Source organism: Eptesicus fuscus, chromosome 20, assembly GCF_027574615.1.
Source record: "Eptesicus fuscus isolate TK198812 chromosome 20, DD_ASM_mEF_20220401, whole genome shotgun sequence".
In the NCBI taxonomy this organism is placed as follows: domain Eukaryota; kingdom Metazoa; phylum Chordata; class Mammalia; order Chiroptera; family Vespertilionidae; genus Eptesicus; species Eptesicus fuscus.
The window spans coordinates 11,483,418-11,501,684 of record NC_072492.1 but is presented as its reverse complement, the minus strand read 5'-3'; the positions used below and the strand labels follow the sequence as shown (position 1 = coordinate 11,501,684).

Genomic DNA, 18,267 nt, shown 5'->3' with positions numbered 1-18,267 from the left:
CTAAGACTGCAGAGTCCTTGCACTCTTCCAGTTACTCTTTTGGAACCCTGCCCAAAGGCATAATGCAAATCAGCCCAGGCTAGCCTAAAATGACCCAGTCCTCCCCATTGTCCCAGCCCATAGCCAGCCAAATGTCAGACATGGAAGTGAGGCTGTCCTGGACCAGCTCCCAGCCAACCCACCAGCTGGCCTCGAATGCATGAACGAGGCCAGCTAAGGTGAGTCACGTCTTGCCAGACCAAAAAACACCCAGCTGATCTATAGACTCATGGGCTATAACAGATGTTTATTGTTTTAAGCCGCTAATTGGGGTAGATTGTTAACAATAGCTAACCAATACAACTGGGGGTGTTATCTGCTTCTCTTAACAACTTTGGGATATTCAAAAAAGTTAAAGAGTCATCTTTCCTTATCACCCTAAGTTTAAACAGCTTTTAAGTGACAGAAAATAATGGAACTCAATCTATAGGAAAGAAAATGCTCTTTTCACTATCACATAGGACTTTCCAAGGTCTCACCTAGCTTCTTCATTCTGTTATTTTATGGTTACTAAAAATTAGTCCGTGTGAAATGCATAAGGTTTCACAAAAGAGTATATACTGTGTGGTTTCATTTATATGAAATTCTGGGAGATTTTTGGGGTGAAGGAAATTTTCTACACCTTGTTGGAGTGGTAGTTACCTAGGTATTTATATTTGTCAAAAGTCATCTCTACTCTTTCAATGAGTTCATTTTACTGTGTAAGAATTGTATCTCAATAAAGTTTATTTTTAAGGTTACAAATCTGGGTTGGCAAAGCGAAAGGGAACTCTTATATACTACAGGTGGGAATGTAAATTAGTGCAACCACTATGGAAAACAATATGGAGCTTTCTGCAAAAATTAAAAATAGAACTACCATATGATCCAACAATCCCACTTCTGGGAATATATGCAAGTGAAATGAAAATGGTATATCTGCATCCCATGTTCATTGCAGCATTATTAACAATAGCCTAGATATGGGAACAACCTAAGTGTTCATCAATGGATGAATAGATAGATAAGATGTGGTATATATGAGCAATGAAACATTATTAATTCACGAGTAGAAAGAAATCCTGCCATTTGCCACAACACAAATGGACTTTGAGGGCATTATACCAAGTGAAATAAGCCAGATCAAGAAAGACAGATACTGCATGGCATCACTTATATGTGGAATCTGAAAATATCAAATTCACAGTAAGAAATAGTAGAAAAGTGGTTGCCTGGGTGGTGGGGGTATAAAATATGGAAAGGTTGGTAAAAAGGGTACAAACTTTCAGTTATAAAATGAATAGGTCTGAGGATCTAATGTAAAACATGGTGACTATAGTTGATAACACTGTATAGTATAAGTGAAATTTGCTAAGAAAATAGAACTTAAGTATTCGCACAAAAAAGATAAATATGTGAGATTATAGATGTGTTCATTAACTAGATGGGGTCTTTACTATATATATATATATAGATATATATATATATATATATATATATATATATATAATCACAACTATGTATACTTTAAGTAACTTAAAGTTTTATATGTCAATTATACCTCAATAAAGCTGAAATTTAATTTTTAAAAGCACCTTAGGAACTCTATATAATCTTTGAAAGTTAAGGAGAAAAAAATTCAAAATGATGGCAATGCTCCAGTCTCCCAGAGCTTATTTCTCTCCCACAGAGAGCTTACTAGGGGTGTCTGGGGAAGAATCCCTCCCCCATCCCTGCCATTTCCATGGCTCAATGGTCCACAGGAAGCAGCTCTAAGACACTCCTATCTGGACTTGCTAATGCTGGCCTCACAGATCCAGCGGTAGAGCCTCTGGCAGACGTCGTCATTCCATTTGCCATCCGGGTGGAAGTGGGCACAGTCCTCACCTCCACCTAGCCCGTGCCCCTGCCAGTCGTCTGGCTGTCCTGGCTTCCAGTTCCTGAGGGGGAAGGACACAGCAAGTTGGGAAAGCCAGATGGAACAGAGTGAGGGCTGAGGAGAAGAGGCTGTAGGTCAGATCCTCAAGGAGCAGAGCTGAAAGGGGAGGAAGAGCACAGAAAGCAAGAGTACTCACTTGAAGTTGGTCGCATAGTCTGTTCCATCCACCCATTTCCAGGCTCCTTCAGAATCACTGAGGCCCATCCAGGTGTATGAGGAGCCTATGTGCGCCTGGACAAAAATCTGGGACGACAGAATGACAATAATGTCTTCTCCCCATCCCAACCAACTCCTTGGACTAGGAGTTCTAAACTTCACATGTACATTATATCAGTTGAGGGGATTTAGAATGTTTATCCCAATGCTCAGGCCAATTGCTGTCACGCTCTGCTTTAATAACAGAGACTGGTGATGTCATCATTGTGCGAACATCATAGAATGCACTTAACAACCTGGGATGGGATAGCCTACCGCACACCTGGGCTGTAGCCTATTGCTCGTAGGCTATCAGCCTGTATGGTGTGTTACTCTACAAAACCACAAGAGATGATAAAATCAAACACAAGAGAAAAGGATGCACAAAAGGGATACAGTAAACACAGGGTGTATGATATGAGGCTGCTGCCAGCAAAACACAGCATACGTTTAAACAACAAACTATTTTATAAGTAGAAAGAATACACTCTAACATAATAATAGTATCTACATATATATAAAACCCTAAGCAACCGGTCGTTCAAACAACCGGGCAACCAGCCAGTCGCTATGACACACATTGACCACCAGAGGGCAGACGCTCAACACAGGAGCTGCCCCTTGGTGGTCAGTGTGCCCCCTGGTGGCCAGTGTGCCCCCAAAGCGTGAGTGCCACTCAGCTGACCCACAGGCGCCAGAGGCTGGGCTCAAGGCTGGTGAGCGCAGCTGCAGTGGTGCTAGCCTCTCCCGCCTCCACAGCAGTGCTACCAAGCGGCAGCAGGCACAGCAGGGCTGGGATGAGAGGGAGCAGCGCAGAGCCCAGCCTGGACTTGGGCTCCTCCCCAGCTGCCTGCCGCTTCACACACTACTACATCCCCCGAGGGGTCTCAGATTGTGAGACGGCACAGGCCAGGCTGAGGGACCCCACCAGTGCACGAATCCGTGCACTGGGCCTCTAGAGGTATCATCCTATATAATAAAAGAGAAACATGTATATTGACCATACCTCCGCTACGCTCACCAGCCGATCAGGAGTGAGTATGCAAATTAACCCAACAAAGATGGTGGGTTAATTTGCATACACAGGCGCCGGGCAGAGAGCAGAGAGGGAGAGCTGGCAGCTTGGAGGACATGGCAGAGCGGGAGGCCGTGGAACAGAGACAGAGCAGGAAGGGAAAACCAAGAGCGCGGGTAGCACCAGGAATGCTGGGAATCGTAGTTCTGGTGGCAGATGGATCTCCTAGAAACTAGAGCAATGGTTCTCAACCTTTCTAATGTCACGACCCTTTAATACAGTTCCTCATGTTGTGGTGACCCCCAACCATAAAATTATTTTCGTTGCTACTTCATAACTGTAATTTTGCTACTATTAATGAATCGTAATGTAAATATCTGTGTTTTCCGATGGTCTTAGGCTCTACAGCAGCAGTTCTCAACCTCTGGATTGTGACCCACAGGTTGAGAACTACTAGCAGGGTCGCCTGTATCAGAAAACACAGATATTTACATTACGATTCGTAACAGTAGCATGAGGAACTGTATTAAAGGGTCGTGGCATTAAAAAAGGTTGAGAACCACTGCACTAGAGCAAAGTGAGCCTGGAGCAAGTTACTGTTGCAGTGGGGGATGGAGGGAGAGCAAAAGTGAGAGACATAAGTAAAATCAGAGTGTCTAGGAAAAATTAAAGGGAAGATATCCTAAAATTTCCAGGAAATCTTCACCAATGAAGCAAAGAAAAAAAAAAGCCTCTATTATTCTGTGAGCAACAAACCAAACTTGGTTGGGGTCTCAGACAATTCACTCATATGATTGCAAAGACAGACAGAAACTCCCGGATTGGAGAGGGCTCCCCTGAGGGCTCCCAGATTGGAGAGGGTGCAGGTCGGGCTGAAGGCCCCCCGCGCCCGCCCCCCCCCCCCCCCCCGTGCATGAATCTTCGTGCACCGAGCCCCTAGTAAATGCATAAATCAGTAACAGTTGTTTATTACCATTTTCAAGTACACTGTACTGTGCATAATTGTAAGTGCTGGGCTTTTATACATATGGCTGGCAGTGAGGTAGGTCTGTTCACACCAGCATCAGCACACACACCTGAGCAATGTGCTGCACTACATCATGACGCTACTGCCCACTGGGCGAAAAGAATTTTTCAGCTCTAGTCTCATCTTATGAGATGACTGTTCTCTCTCTGGTCCGTCCTTGCTGAAATGTCATTGTGTGGCCCATGATTATAAATCCCTCAGGGTGTGGCTCACATCGCCATGGTTTTAAAGCTCCCTGGTGATGCCAATGTGCAGCAAGAGCGGAGAACCATTTCTTTAGCGGGGCCAGTTCTCAGGACCTGAGCGCAGACCTGAGCCCTCACCTGCTCCTCTCTGGAGTTGATGACGACCAGGTGGGCGTTCTCCAGCTGGCAGTACTTCTCAGCCTCGGGCCAGGGCTTCCCAGTACCAGAGAACCAGTAGCAGCTGCCTTCATACTCCAGCCAGCCAATGGGGCAGCAGGCATTTTGAGAGTCTGAGGTGGAAAGGGAGGAGGATCTGATGTGCTGCCCAGACATGGGCAGGATATGGGGCTGGGCGCTGCCCTACACACCACTCACCATTGCTCTTGAGCGCAGCCATCTGACAATGCAGGGAGTTCAGGCTGCTGACCAGGTGCTGGAATCCCAGGAACATTCCAAAATAACCTGGGACACACAGAAGGGCAGTGGGGACGATGCAGGGGGCCCAGCTGAGGGTCCCCCATGCCCTCCCACCACATCAGGCCCAGGGGCAGGGGAGAAGGGGCCTGACCTGCTTGGAGTTCCTGCTGCTCTTTCTCCAGCTTGCTCTCCAGAGAAAACACCTTGTCATTCAAGCTACGGGCTGGAGGGGAGGGCACTCAGCACCCCTGGCTGCGCCCACCCCACCTCTGTCCTGAGAGCCCAGCCCCCGCCCTTGCACACTCACTCCTGGAGGGCCTCTCACCTGCTTGCAGTTGCTGCTCCTGGTTTTCCACCACAGCTTTCAGAGATGTTATTGTTGCTTGCAAACTGCCACCTGGAGGACATGGGGACTCAGTGCTCAGGACTCAGCACCCCTCTCCCCCACCATGACCCCTCCCATCCAGAGCCCCTTCCAGCCAGGCTCACCCTGGGAGTGCAGTGCCTGGACCTCAGCCACCGTGTTGGAAGTGAAGTTGCTGAAAGATGCTCTCAGGGTCTCCAGGTCCCTCCGCATATTGGCATCTGATCAGGCAGGTGGGACCATGAGTGCTAAGCTTGGTCAGTCCTCTCTGTGCTGGCACTGAGCAGGGCACTGGACATACATTGGCTCATTGGGTCCTCACAGCCACCCGACTTCAAGGGACAGGCACTGTTGTTATCCAAGCTTGCAGAGGAGGAAACTCAGGCTTCCAGAGGTTAGGTTCTTTGACTACATTACCCATGAGTAAGTAACAGAGCCAGCAGCCGTCTTTATTCACTATGATCGTCATCAGTGCCTGTATTACTGTACCCCACTATCGCCCCCATCCCTGCCCATCCTGTGACACTCACTTTTGGACCCAATCACGCAGATACCAATCATCAGGAGAAAGATGAGGCCCAGAGAGATCAGAAGGGGGAAGGGTCCAGAGCAGAGATGCTGCAGGAAGGCTGAGGGAGGAGGCAGCCCTGCAAGAGGAGAGGACATCAGGACATGGAGGTCTGGCACAGGAGAGACACAGGGGAGGAGGAGAGGGCCACGGGGACCTATCAGGGATGAAAATGGTTCAGGTAAAGCTGGGGAGAGGTTGTGGTACAGGGGATGCCCAGGCATCTGACCCCTCATGGACCAGCACAAGTTCTCAGTCACCTGGGCCCCTCATCCCTATGTCAACAAGATGGCAATATGTAAGGTCTTATCATCAGGGCTGGGACAGGGGGCAGGAGGACACAGAATGCACTGGAGCAGCCAGGCCCTCAGCAGGCTCATGCTTATCTGTATTGTCAGGTTAGCCAAAGTTTTTCTCCCAAACATGACTATTCACTCTCCCAGTGTAAATACTCATGACCTTCCCCAAAGTATAGCAGGACTGCTTTGGTCTACCCTGATCCTGTCCTTCAGAGGATTGTGAATCCTCTTTATACTGGAGCCCCCACAGAGTGGGGGACCCCAGCAGTGCACATGGTAGAGGTGCAGATATATCATGACAGCAGAAATCCTTCTAAACATACTTTAACAAAATTATTTTAGAAAACACCATTTCTCCTTTCTTCTTACCATTTCTAAAACCCTGGCTTTTCTTCTCATTCTCCAAGGACTGGAGGTCTTCATACTTCATTGACATCCTTGGACCAACTCTGAGGCTGTCCGAGCTGAAATGGAGGCAGGGCCAGAGACCAGGTTAGGGATAGAGTTAGGGGATGGGGGAGGTTGGAGCTGAAGTCAGGACTGATGTTGAGGTAAGAGAAGTTTAGGTTGAGGATGAGCCAGGGGTTAGGGAGAGGAATGGCAATGGGCCTGGGTTTGCAGCAGCGGTTGGAAGTGGGGTCAGGATTGGTCTTTGGGCTGGGGTTGGGTTGAGTGTGCGAATGAAGGTGAAGGTAAAGTTGGAGCTAAATATGTGACTAGGATTGGGTCTAATATTGGGGATGCAATTGAGTTTGCATCTCCTCCTTTGATCAGGGTCAATACTTCAGCTTGGCCCTGAAGTTGGAAACAGAAGAGAGTCAATGTGGGGTTGACTTTGGGGTTGCAGCTATATTTGGGGGTTAAAGGAGAAGATGGTGTTTCTAATGGGGTTAGGACTGAGGCTAGGCTGGGGCTAAAGATGGGACTGGAATTGGGCTGGAGATAGGGCTGAGTGAGTCTTAGTTTGTGACCGAGGTTTGGCTGTCATATTTCAACCTGAATCCAGTTATGTGAATAGAGTCTAAAATTTTCACTTGGCTATTGAATCTCCAAGCTGCCCTTTTATATCTCCTCCTTATCATTCCCACTTCAGACCCACAGCCCCCTCTCCCTGCTTTCTCTAACTCCCTTCCTGTCCCCTAGGTCTCACCTGCATCCCCAACCCAGTTACCTGTGCGAAGTCTGGAGGCTGTGATTCTTGGGTTTGCCGTGCAGCAATGAGCGAAGTTGAATAAAATGAAATCCTGGAGAGTGGGGTAGAGGTGCCGTGGATAAGTGACTGGAGTCCTGCTGGTCTCTGTGTCTGAAAGCCCAGGAGTCTATAATCTGGGATCTCTCATTTCCTTGACTTAGGGCAGTAAATAATAATCAAATCACAGGCTGAGATTGTGTGTTTGGGGTGATAGATATCAAGCCAGCTCTGCTCTCCTCCTCCAGTGCGCGTCTCCTCCCTTTTCGCTTCCTTTCAGCCTTCCTAACTTCCTCATTTCTTTTATTTGGGAAATGAGTCCTGACCAGAATGGATAAGAGGTACAGTCTAATCCTCTTCCCACACACCCTTTCACTTCCTGCATCAGAATTTTCCATAATGGATAGTGTCTTCACCATTGCACACCCAGATCCAGAAGAGCCTTTTTCTCAGTTCTTTCTCAATTATAACCCAAGTCCCTAGCATCTGAGCTTCTTCTGGGGCCTGAGCCACCATGCTCCCTCAGCTCTGGCCTAGCTCTGCTCACTCTTCCAAGAAGGAGGGAAGAGGGTGAAGGAAGTAGGATCCCTGGCCAGATTGGGACAGGAGGATCTGGGGACATGAACAAACTTTGATTGAGCATCACATTAACCTTTCATTTCCCACAGAACCATGGGAGAGGGGATTGGAAGATGGCAGTGGAGTAGTAGGTGGATCTTTCTCCCACCTCCTCCCAGAATTTAACTAGAGCTGAACTAAATTGGGAAATAGTCACCCTGAAATACCAGCTGAAGACTGGCTGAAGAGGAGACTTTTAAACAAGGAAGGGCAGAGACCTCCTCAAATCTGGTAGGAAAGGCGGGGAGCCAATGGGCACTGGCCCAGCACCCAGGAGCTGCGGGCAAGGGAGAGAAGGGTTCCCCCAGAGAGGAGAGAGGCCTGGACACCAGGGAGGGCACACCAACCTGAACAGTCAGAACTGGCAATAGCCACCATGCACCAACCAGCAGCACGGCCTGGGTGGCGGTGAGGACTGTGCCCACTTCCACCCAGATGGCAGATGGAATGAAGACTTCCCATTGCAGTGACAGAAATTGTCTAAGTCCCAGAGAATGTTAAAATCAAAAGCTCCATTCTCAGGCCAATGTGAATCATTGTCTAATGTATTTTGTGGCCAGGCAGTATTAGATAGACGATAAGGCTCTTTGACCGGAAATCCGTGGAAAGGCTGAATGTGTTAAGATTATGGAGGAGACATCCCAGAGGAGTGTTATTGGGGGGAACAGAAAAAGAATTCTCCGTGGTGTAAATTAGGAAGAGGAGGTAAGTAACAAAAGGAGACCTAGGGAGCTAGACTAGAGGGAGGGCATTCCCACCCTCTAGTCAGGCTCCCGAGGGAGGAGGACAGTCTAATCCACGTGGCAGGTGTCCCCTGCGACCAGGAAGACTATGGGACCTGGTCCAGGGAGTAAGACCGGATTGGAGAGGATTTCTAGCCTAGCGCTATGTCTTTTGTCTGAGACAGCAAATCAGAAACATGGAGGGATGATCCAATTGTCATTTTGGATGAAATTGGAGATGAAATTGTTAGGGGCAGAAATAGAATATTGGGGGCCAGCTACAATGATAAGAAATACTAATCATGCTCTGTTAACCAGGATGGTTCTGTTCTGCTTAGAGAAAGCACATTCTAACCTTGCTGGGAGTTGTCCGCCCTGGCACATGGGAGCTAACATCGGAATACAGTCCATCCTCCTGTCCCGAGAACTACCTATCATGATGGAAAGATTCACAACCTCATGGCTGAAACAATCTAGTCCCAGAGGCACCTGCTCTTTACAATCCGCAGCCCCTATTGCCTATAATCTGGTCCAGGGGCACCCGGAGGCACCTGCCCTCTGTGACCCCCCCCCCCCCCACCCCCACCAAATCTGCATGACTTGGAACCTGTAATGATTATCCCGTGCCTACTTTCCCATGCCTGTAATTCCTATGTCCCCAGGGAATCTGTGTCCTTCTCCCCAGTATAAGCAGCTGGCCTCTGGTGAAGGGCCGAGCAGATGTTTGTGGATGACCTGCTGCTCTCCCATGCTGCCGGCAGGACTGGAATAAACGCTCATACAGATTCAGCCCTGTCTCTGCTGAATTGGCTCAAGTAGTGATAGGCAGCCTGGACCCCTTGATTGTCCGGTTACAAAATGAGTCAGTGTTGAGTGAGGGGTCAGGGAAGGAGAGATCTCTGACTTAGCATCCTCCTTTGCTGGTTTGGAAGGGCCCTTAAGAGAGGGAGGCCTAATCGAGGCCACCGATTGTGTCACCTGAGTAGGATTCGGAGGTAAGCCCAAGTGGAGCTGCCGCTGCGTACTGCTCTCTGAGTAGCAAATTCAGGGTGACTGAAGCCGGGGTGATGGCTCCCCTTCCCCATGGAACCCTCCCCATTTCAGCACCAAATGTTAGGGTCGCCGAAAGAGGAACACGAGAGGCCAAAAGGGTAAAGAATTATAAATTTATTGTTACTAGTACATAAATGGTAGAGGTGCAGATATACTATGTGCACATGGTAGAGGTGCAGATATACTATGACAGCAGAAATCCTTCTGCTTGCAGAAGGGCTGAGACCAAAATGGCATCATTGGTACAGAGTAGGGGGAACGGGGTGTTTATGTCTCTTGTAAGGGTCAGTCAGAGTATCTGGTCGGATCAGGTGCAGGTGGGGGCCGGGTGTGGGTGGTCCACTGGGAACTGGGTGAGGTGGTTTGCTGGAAGTCGAAGGCTGTAAATAATGAGGCCTGTAATAAGAACAACAGAGCAATTGCAGGGAGGGCAAGAGCCCCAAGCAGAGCATAACAGAGCCCAAGAATGTGCCTAACAACTGGTTGGGTCCTTAGGAGTAAACACTGAGACTGAAGTTGGGGTACAAGTTATTTACTAGGGATCAATACCTGTGAAAGGAAGGGGGGTAAAAAGAGAAGTGGGCAGAGGGAGAAGTTACTAGTAAACAGCTGTGAAGACCCCACAAAACTTCAGCAACCCAGCAGGAAGTTCTGATTTTCAAACCTGGGCCTTTATAACCCACCTTGCTCAGTCACCAGATGAGCACCCCGGCAGGGGTGGGACCTCACAGGAGAGGGCTGTCTGCACAGGCCACACTCCTATAACGGAGGGGGTCTGGCTAGCTCATCTCTGTGTCTACCACAGTACTTCATTGTGTTCCCATACTAATTTGGGCATAAACAACATTTTTGCATTGTTGAGTCATTTCCACAGAGAACATGGTGTGTGTCTGCATTCGCTTATACGTGCATTTATGCATCCACTCAATGAGTACTTATTGGGCATCTACAATATACCAGGCATTCTCCTTTAGGAAAGGCATACTTTAGGTGTGAACAGACAAATGAGGCCCTGCCCTCATAGACCTTACAAATAAACAAAATAAATTAGCAAAAAAAAAAATAATATTAAATATATATATCCTACCTAATAAAAGGGTAACATGCTAATTGACCCTACCTTCGCTATGCCCACAGCCAATCAGGGCGCTATGCAAATTAACCAAGATGGCAGCCCCCCCATCACTGAGCGGCTGACGGACCCGGGCTGGCGGGAGGGGTGGGGCCTCCCACCGCTCCAAACCCTGAGCGGCTGACAGAACCAGGCCAGCGGGAGGCACCCAGATTGCTGCTGGCGGCACGAGGTGGGCAGCACCTGCCCCGCGCCGCCACCGCCGCCCGGGGCCAAGCCCCGACCCTGAAAGAAGGCGGAAGACAGTGGCCAGAGCCAAGGCCTGGGTGCCCCCAGTGCCGGCAGAAAACTGGTGCAGGCAGCTAGGTGAATGAATATCTTGCACGAATCTTCGTGCAAACGGGCTTCTAGTATATATATATATATGTATTTGTATGGTTATAAGTGCTATGGAGGAAAATATAGCAGAGAAGTGAGAGACGGGGTCAGTATTTAATAGGCCATCAAGAAGAGGATGTCAAACCCTAGCTGGTTTGGCTCAGTGGATAGAGCATTGGCCTGCAGACTAAAGGATCCCAGATTCAATTTCAGCCAAGGGCACATGCCTGGGTTGTGGTCTTCATCCCTCCCCAGTAGGGGGCGTGCAGGAGACAACTGATCAATGATTCTCCCTCATCGTTGATGTTTCTATCTCTCTCCCTTCCTCTCTGAAATAAATTTTTTTTAAAAAGAAATTTTTAAGGGACCTTTCTTTAAAGAAGAAGAAGAAGAAGAAGAAGAAGAAGAAGAAGAAGAAGAAGAAGAAGAAGAAGAAGAAGAAGGAGAAGGAGGAGGAGGAGGAGGAGGAGGAGGAGGAGGAGGAGGAGGAGGAAGAGGAGGAAGAGGAAGGAGAAGGAGAAGGAGAAGGAGAAGGAGAAGGAGAAGGAGAAGGAGAAGGAGAAGGAGAAGGAGAAGGAGAAGGAGAAGGAGAAAGAGTCAAGAAAGGCCTTTCTGGGAAGGTGGTATCTGAGCAAAAATCTGAAGGAGGTGAAGGAGTGAGTCATGAGAAGCTCAGCCAGTGTGGCTGGGTGGTTGAGCATCAGCCTATGAATTAAAAGGTCATGGTTCGATTCCTGGTCAGGACACATGACCAAGTTGAAGGCTCGATCCCCAGTAGAGAGTGTGCAGGAGGCAGCCAATCAATGATTCTCTCTCATCATTGATGTTTCTATCTCTCTCTCCCTCTCCCTTCCTCTCTGAAATCAATTTAAAAATAAATTTTTTAACAAAGAGAGAAGGGAGGAATAATGTTCCATATACAGGGCACCACAAAGTGCAAAGGCCTGGGGATGAGAGACTGTCTAGTGTGTGCGGGGATTGGGCCAAAACTGGCTCTCTGACATCTCCTGAGGGGTCCCGGATTATGAGAGGGTGATTCTCGGGTGATGCACCCCAGAATCAGGCTCCCTCCTCTCTGGTTCCAGGTGTGTCACCGAGAACCGTAGCTGCCAAGTCACTGCAGCTCAGCAGCTCCTGCATTGAGTGTCTGCCCCCTGGTGGTCAGTGCACATAATAGCTACCAGTCGGCCAGTCGCTTAGGCTTTTATATATATACTAGTAGCCCGTTTGCATGAAGATTCCTGCAATAGACCTTCATTCACCTGGCTGCCTGCACCAGTTTTCTGCCAGCACCAGAAACCCAGGCCTTGGCTGTGGCCACCGCCTTCTGCCTTCTTTCAGGGTCAGGGCTTGGCCCCGGGAGGTGGCCTTGGGCTCGGCCTCACCCAGCATCCCTGCTACCGATCGCAGGAGCCGACCCCCAGTGGTTTCCTGCGATCGGCACAGGCTCCCCGCTGCTGCCCAAGGCCGGGAAAACCTCAGGTGGCTTTCCCGGCCTTGGGGTCCGCCGCACCCCAACATCCCTGCTACCAATCGCAGGAGCCGACCCCCAGCGGTTTCTTGCGATCGGCGCAGGCTCCCCGCTGGTGCGGCTCCCCTTTGGCGGCTTTCCCGGCCTTGGGCTCCTCCGCACCCCAACGTCCCTGCAACGGTTTCCTAGTGGGCATGGTTTGGTGGGCGTGGCTTGTTTGGTGGGCGTGGCTTGGGCGTAGCGAAGGTGCGGTCAATTTGCATATTTGTCTATTATAAGGTAAGACTAGAGGCCCAGTGCACAAAATTCGTGCATGGGGGTGTGTGTCCCTCAGCCCAGCCTGCACCCTCTCCAATCTGGTACCCTTCGAGGGATGTCTGACTGCCCGTTTAGGCCCGATCCTATTAGGATCGGGCCTAAACGGGCAGTCAGACATCCCTCTCACAATCCAGGACTGCTGGCTCCTAACTCCTTGCCTGCCTGCCTTCCTGATTGCCCCTAACTGCTTCTGCCTGCCAGCCTGATCACCCCCTGGATGGGAGTTCCCTTGGGGTGTGGGACGGCCTGGGCGAGGGGCCTGTAGTGGTTTGCAGGCCGGCCCCCTGGCAACCCAAGCGGAGGCCCTGGTATCTGGGATTTATTTATCTTCTATAATTGAAACTTTGTAGCCTTGAGAGGAGGCCAGGGCCAGCCAGAGCAGGCAGGAAGCTTGGCTTCCTCCATTGCCAGGGAAACCCAAGCCTCCTGCTCGCTCCGTGGCCGTAGCCATCTTGGTTGGGTTAATTTGCATACTTGCTCCTGATTGGCTGGTGGGCGTGGCTGGTGGGCATAGCAGAGGTATGGTCAATTTGCATGTTTCTCTTTTATTAGTGTAGATAGATAGTGACTCCTTTTTCCCTAGTAATGAATTTTGCCTTGAAGTCAATTTTTTAAAATCCTCACCCAAGGATATTTTTCCATTGATTTTTAGAGAGAGTTGAAGGGATGGGGAGAGATAGAGAGAGAAAAACATCAATGTGAGAGAAACACATCAATTGAGTGCCTCCTGCACATGCCCCAACCAGGGCCAGAGGATCCAGCCTACAACAAAGGTACGTGCCCTTGACCAGAATGGAGCCAAAGACCTTTCAGTCTGCAGACCGATGTTCTATTCACTGAACCAAACTGACCAGGACTATAATTTTATGTTTTGATCTACCATACTTTCTTGCCTTTTTTCTGACTTTGACAGATTGTTGTTGTTTTGTTGTTGTTTTTTGCATTTTCTTTCTTCTAATGGTTTAAAATTTTTCTTGCTTCTATTTTTCAGTGTTTACCTTCAAAATTTTCTCACTGGGTATCTTTTATTGTCTTATTGAATAGTAAAGTTATTTTATCCTGTTCCAAAAAAGTTAATTGGCATTCAGATCACACTTGCATTATTTTTATATATAATTTCTCTGACATTTATAGACCATAAATGCCACCTTAAAACAGCAGAATACACATTAATTGTAAGTACTACATAGAACTTACTTGAAGATATATCATATCATGGATCTTACAACAAACTTTAACAAATGTAAACAAACTGAAATTGTATAACATATGTACTCAGATCATAACAGAATTTAACTAGAAATCAATAACAGCAATGTAATTTAAAAATCACCATAACCCCAAAATTAAGCAACATGTTTCTAAATAATCCATGGATCAAAGACAAAGTCTCAAGAGAAACTAGGAACTAATTTTGAACTCAACTACAATTAAAATACAACATATCAAATTTGTTTAAAAAAAAAAAAGGAATACAAGGAAAAGAGGCCTGTGATGTGGTGCTATTGTGGTGATGAAGATGTTCTTCACAGCAGGCATCCAGCACCAGCCTCTCATTGGATCCTTTGGTTCCTTCGAGACCCCCTATGGGACCCTCCCATGGAAATCCCTCATGAGGACTAGGAACTCTCTGGCTTCCCTCTGTAATGGTCACCATGGGTTCCTGCCCCATATGGCAGCTGTACACCCACAGTCTCTCAGCCTCACTCTACCATGCAGTCCTCTTGGGCAGGGTCCTTCCTATATGGCTCAAGTCTGACATCCATGGAGTCCACTAGGCCTCCTTGTCCTGGCAGATGGCCAAGTATAGCCTGATTAGCTGATGAATGTGAGAGCTCCAGCCCAGGTTTACAACTGAAATTTCTTTGAAATAATCTCCTTAACTCCCTCCTCTCTTACAGAGGCTGGGGAGAGTGGTGGTTGCTTGTTTTCCCCCTGCCTACATGTGTTCAACTCCTGTTTTAATGTATGGGCATTTACCAACAACCATTTTCAGCTTCAGGAACCCAGCCAAATTCCTATGAAAACAGGAAAAGTGTCATTAACTTCCTATTTTATGTGGTTGTCACTTTTCTGTTCCTTAATTACTCTTTTGGGAAATGGATCTTTGCTAAGAAGATAGAAAGACAAGCTGCACACTTGGAGAAAATATTTGCAAACTACATAGCCAACAAAAAACTGACATCAAGAATATATAAGGAATTCTCAAAACTCAACAGTAAAAAAAACACACACAAATTAGAAAATTGGCAAACACACACACACATACACACACACACACACACACACACACACACACACGAAGAGACATTTCTTCAAAGAGAATTACAGATGGAAAATAAGCACTTGAGCCTGGCTGGCGTGGCTCAGTGGTTGAGCATCAACCTATGAACCAGGAGGTCATGGTTCGATTCCCCATCAGGGCACATGCTCAGGTTTCTGGCTTGTTCCCCAGTGGGGTTGTGCAGGAGGCAGCCGATCAGTTATTCTCTCTCATCATTAATGTTTCTATCTCTCTCTCCTCCCTTCCTCTCTGAAATCAATAAAAATATATTTAAAAAAAGAAAATAAGCACAAGAAAATTGTACAAATTATTAGCCATCAGGGAAATGCAAATTAAAACCATGGTAATTGGCCCTAGCCGGTTTGGCTCAGTGGATAGAGCGTCGGCCTGCGGACTCAAGGGTCCCAGGTTCGATTCCAGTCAAGGGCATGTACCTTGGCTGCGGGCACATCCCCAGTAGGGAGTGTGCAAGAGGCAGCTGATTGATGTTTCTCTCTCATCGATGTTTCTAACTCTCTCTCTCCCTTCCTCTCTGTAAAATATCAATAAAATATATTAAAAAAATAAAAATAAATAAATAAATAAAACCATGGTAATTGGGGGGGAGGGGATGAGGAGGGTAATGGGGGAATAAGGACACATATGTAACACCTTAATCAATAAAGAAATTTAAAAAAAACACACAGTATTATTTCATTACACACTCACCAGATGGCTAAAATTTTAAAATAGTGTTAGCAATCAAATGCAGGTAAAGATGTGAACAATCTGGATCATTCATACACTGGTGATTCTCCTATATAATAAAATGCTAATATGCAAATCAACCAAACAGTGGAATGACCAGTCACTATGATGCTCACTGACTACCAGGGGGCAGATGCTCAACACAGGAGCTGCCCCTGGTGGTCAGTGCACTCCCACAGGGGGAGCACTGCTCAGCCAGAAGCCGGGCTCACAGCTGGCGAGCACAGCAGTGGTGGTGGGAGCCTCTCTTGCCTCTGCAGCAGCGCTAAGGATTCCGACTGACAGCTTAGGCCCAAAGCAGGCCTAAGCCATCAGTCGGACATCCCCAGAGGACTCCAGAACTGTGAAAGGGCACAGGCCAGGCTGAGGGACACGCCCCTGGGGTGCTCAAATTTCGTGCACCGGGCCTCTAGTAGGCATATAAGATGGTACAACCACTCTGGGAAACAGTTTGGCAGCTTCTTCTGAAACTAAACATCCAACCACTACATGACCCAGCAATTGTAGTCTTGGGCTATTTCCCAGAGAAATGAAAGTTTATGTTCATAGCAAAATTTGTACATGAATCTCATATAAGCTTTATTTGTAATAATTAAAACTGGAAACAACCCAGATGACCTTCAGCAGGTACAAAGCTAAACAAACTGGTACATCTATCCCACAGAACAGTACTCAGTGATAAAAAAGAATGAATGATTGACACATGCAACAGTTTTAATGAGTCTACAGGGAATTACGGTGAGTGAAAAAAGCCAGTCCCAAAGGGTTACATGCTGCATGTTTCCACTGAAAAACATTGTTGATATAACAAAATTATAGAAATAGAGAACCGATTAGTGGTTATCAAAGGTTAGGAATTGGGTGGGCAGTGGAGGTGGGTGTGGCTATAACAGGGCAACAGGGGGGATCCTTATAGTGATGCAAATGTTCTGTATCTTGACTGGATCGATGTTAATATCCTGGTGATGATATTACACAATATTTTTTGCAAGATGTTATGATTGGGAGAAATAAGTAAAGGTTACATGCGATCTCTCTGTATTATTTCATACACCTGCAGGTGAATCTCCAGTTATCAAAAAATAAAGCTTTAACTTTTAAAATAGTTTTTAGCCTTCTTCATTCTACTATATTTGGAATCTTCTAATATTAACTTTATTCATTTCCTCTTTCCACTCTATTTTAGGTTGTTTTGTAGTTAAATTTTCTAATTTTTAAGTTGAATACTTGGCTATTTACTTTCAATCTTTAATTTTGGGTTATAAAAACATGAGGCTGTACATTTTCCTAGAGTCCAGCTTTAGCTTCATCAAATAGGTTTCGATATATTTAATTCTCTTCTAGATAATTTTCACTTTGAGTCATGGTAATATGGGACAGTATTTCTTTATGAAGACATTTTGGTTCTCTTTTTATTATTTATATATAATTTAAATTAATCTATAATAATAAAAGGGTAATATGCTAATTAGACCACACATCCTTTTGGACGAAGCCGGGGCCAGAGGGAAACTGGTGCCTGCAGCCGAGGGAAGGAAGGCCTACTCTTGAACGAATTTTCATGCATCAGTTCTCTAGTTATATTATAGTACTAGAATGCAACATAATAAATATCTCCTTTTTGCATTTATTAAGGTCCTTCTTTGATAGATTGTGGTGACAAAATTATTTCTAAAAGCACAGTATAAACAATGTTTGATTCATTTATTTTTACTACTAGTAGCCCTGCACACCAATTCATGCGCAAGTAGCTCACTGCCGCTTGCCTCAGCTAGCCACCCCGCCCACCACCTCTTGTAGCTCGCTGCCCCAACCTCCTGCAGCTCTCCACCACTTGTAGATCAGTCATGATGTTATGGTGTCCCAGCTAATTTGCATATTCCTCTATTATTATATTAGATTATTATAGGAAGCTATTGGCTCCCACCAGCTGTTCATTTATCAGATATTCTGCTTATAACCACAGAACACACAAGTTTACTACCTTCTCCCCTGAGTCATATCAATAACTCAAAAGAACAGAAAATTATGTTTATTGTGATTTTTATTTTATTCTTCCTTTTCTTTATTGAATCATCTTGCATTAGTGTGGTACATATTATATAACTGATGAGCCAATATTGAAACATCATTAGTATCTAAAGTTCATAGTTTACATTAGAGGTCAGTCTTTGTGTTGTACAGTCTATAGGTTTTGACAAATGTATAATGCCATTATCCACTTCTACAGTATCATACGGAACCCTGAGTCATATCAATAACTCAAAAGAACAGAAAATTATGTTTATTGTGATTTTTATTTTATTCTTCCTTTTCTTTATTGAATCATCTTGCATTAGTGTGGTACATATTATATAACTGATGAGCCAATATTGAAACATCATTAGT

The 18,267-nt window shown here is 46.5% G+C and overlaps 1 protein-coding gene across 1 annotated transcript; it reads right to left on the bottom strand.

Annotated features, from left to right (window-relative positions):
* Positions 1–266: 266 nt before the first annotated feature.
* Positions 267–7,346, bottom strand: LOC103296981 (C-type lectin domain family 10 member A-like). The gene is made up of 10 exons (XM_054709090.1): positions 7,199–7,346; positions 6,397–6,491; positions 5,691–5,807; positions 5,286–5,381; positions 5,122–5,193; positions 4,948–5,019; positions 4,755–4,841; positions 4,518–4,669; positions 2,094–2,200; positions 267–1,958 (listed from the first exon to the last, which is right to left on the bottom strand). The coding sequence occupies exons 2-10, from the start codon at positions 6,461–6,463 to the stop codon at positions 1,802–1,804; spliced, it is 927 nt and encodes a 308-aa protein (XP_054565065.1). The 5' UTR covers positions 6,464–6,491; positions 7,199–7,346; the 3' UTR covers positions 267–1,801.
* Positions 7,347–18,267: the final 10,921 nt, after the last annotated feature.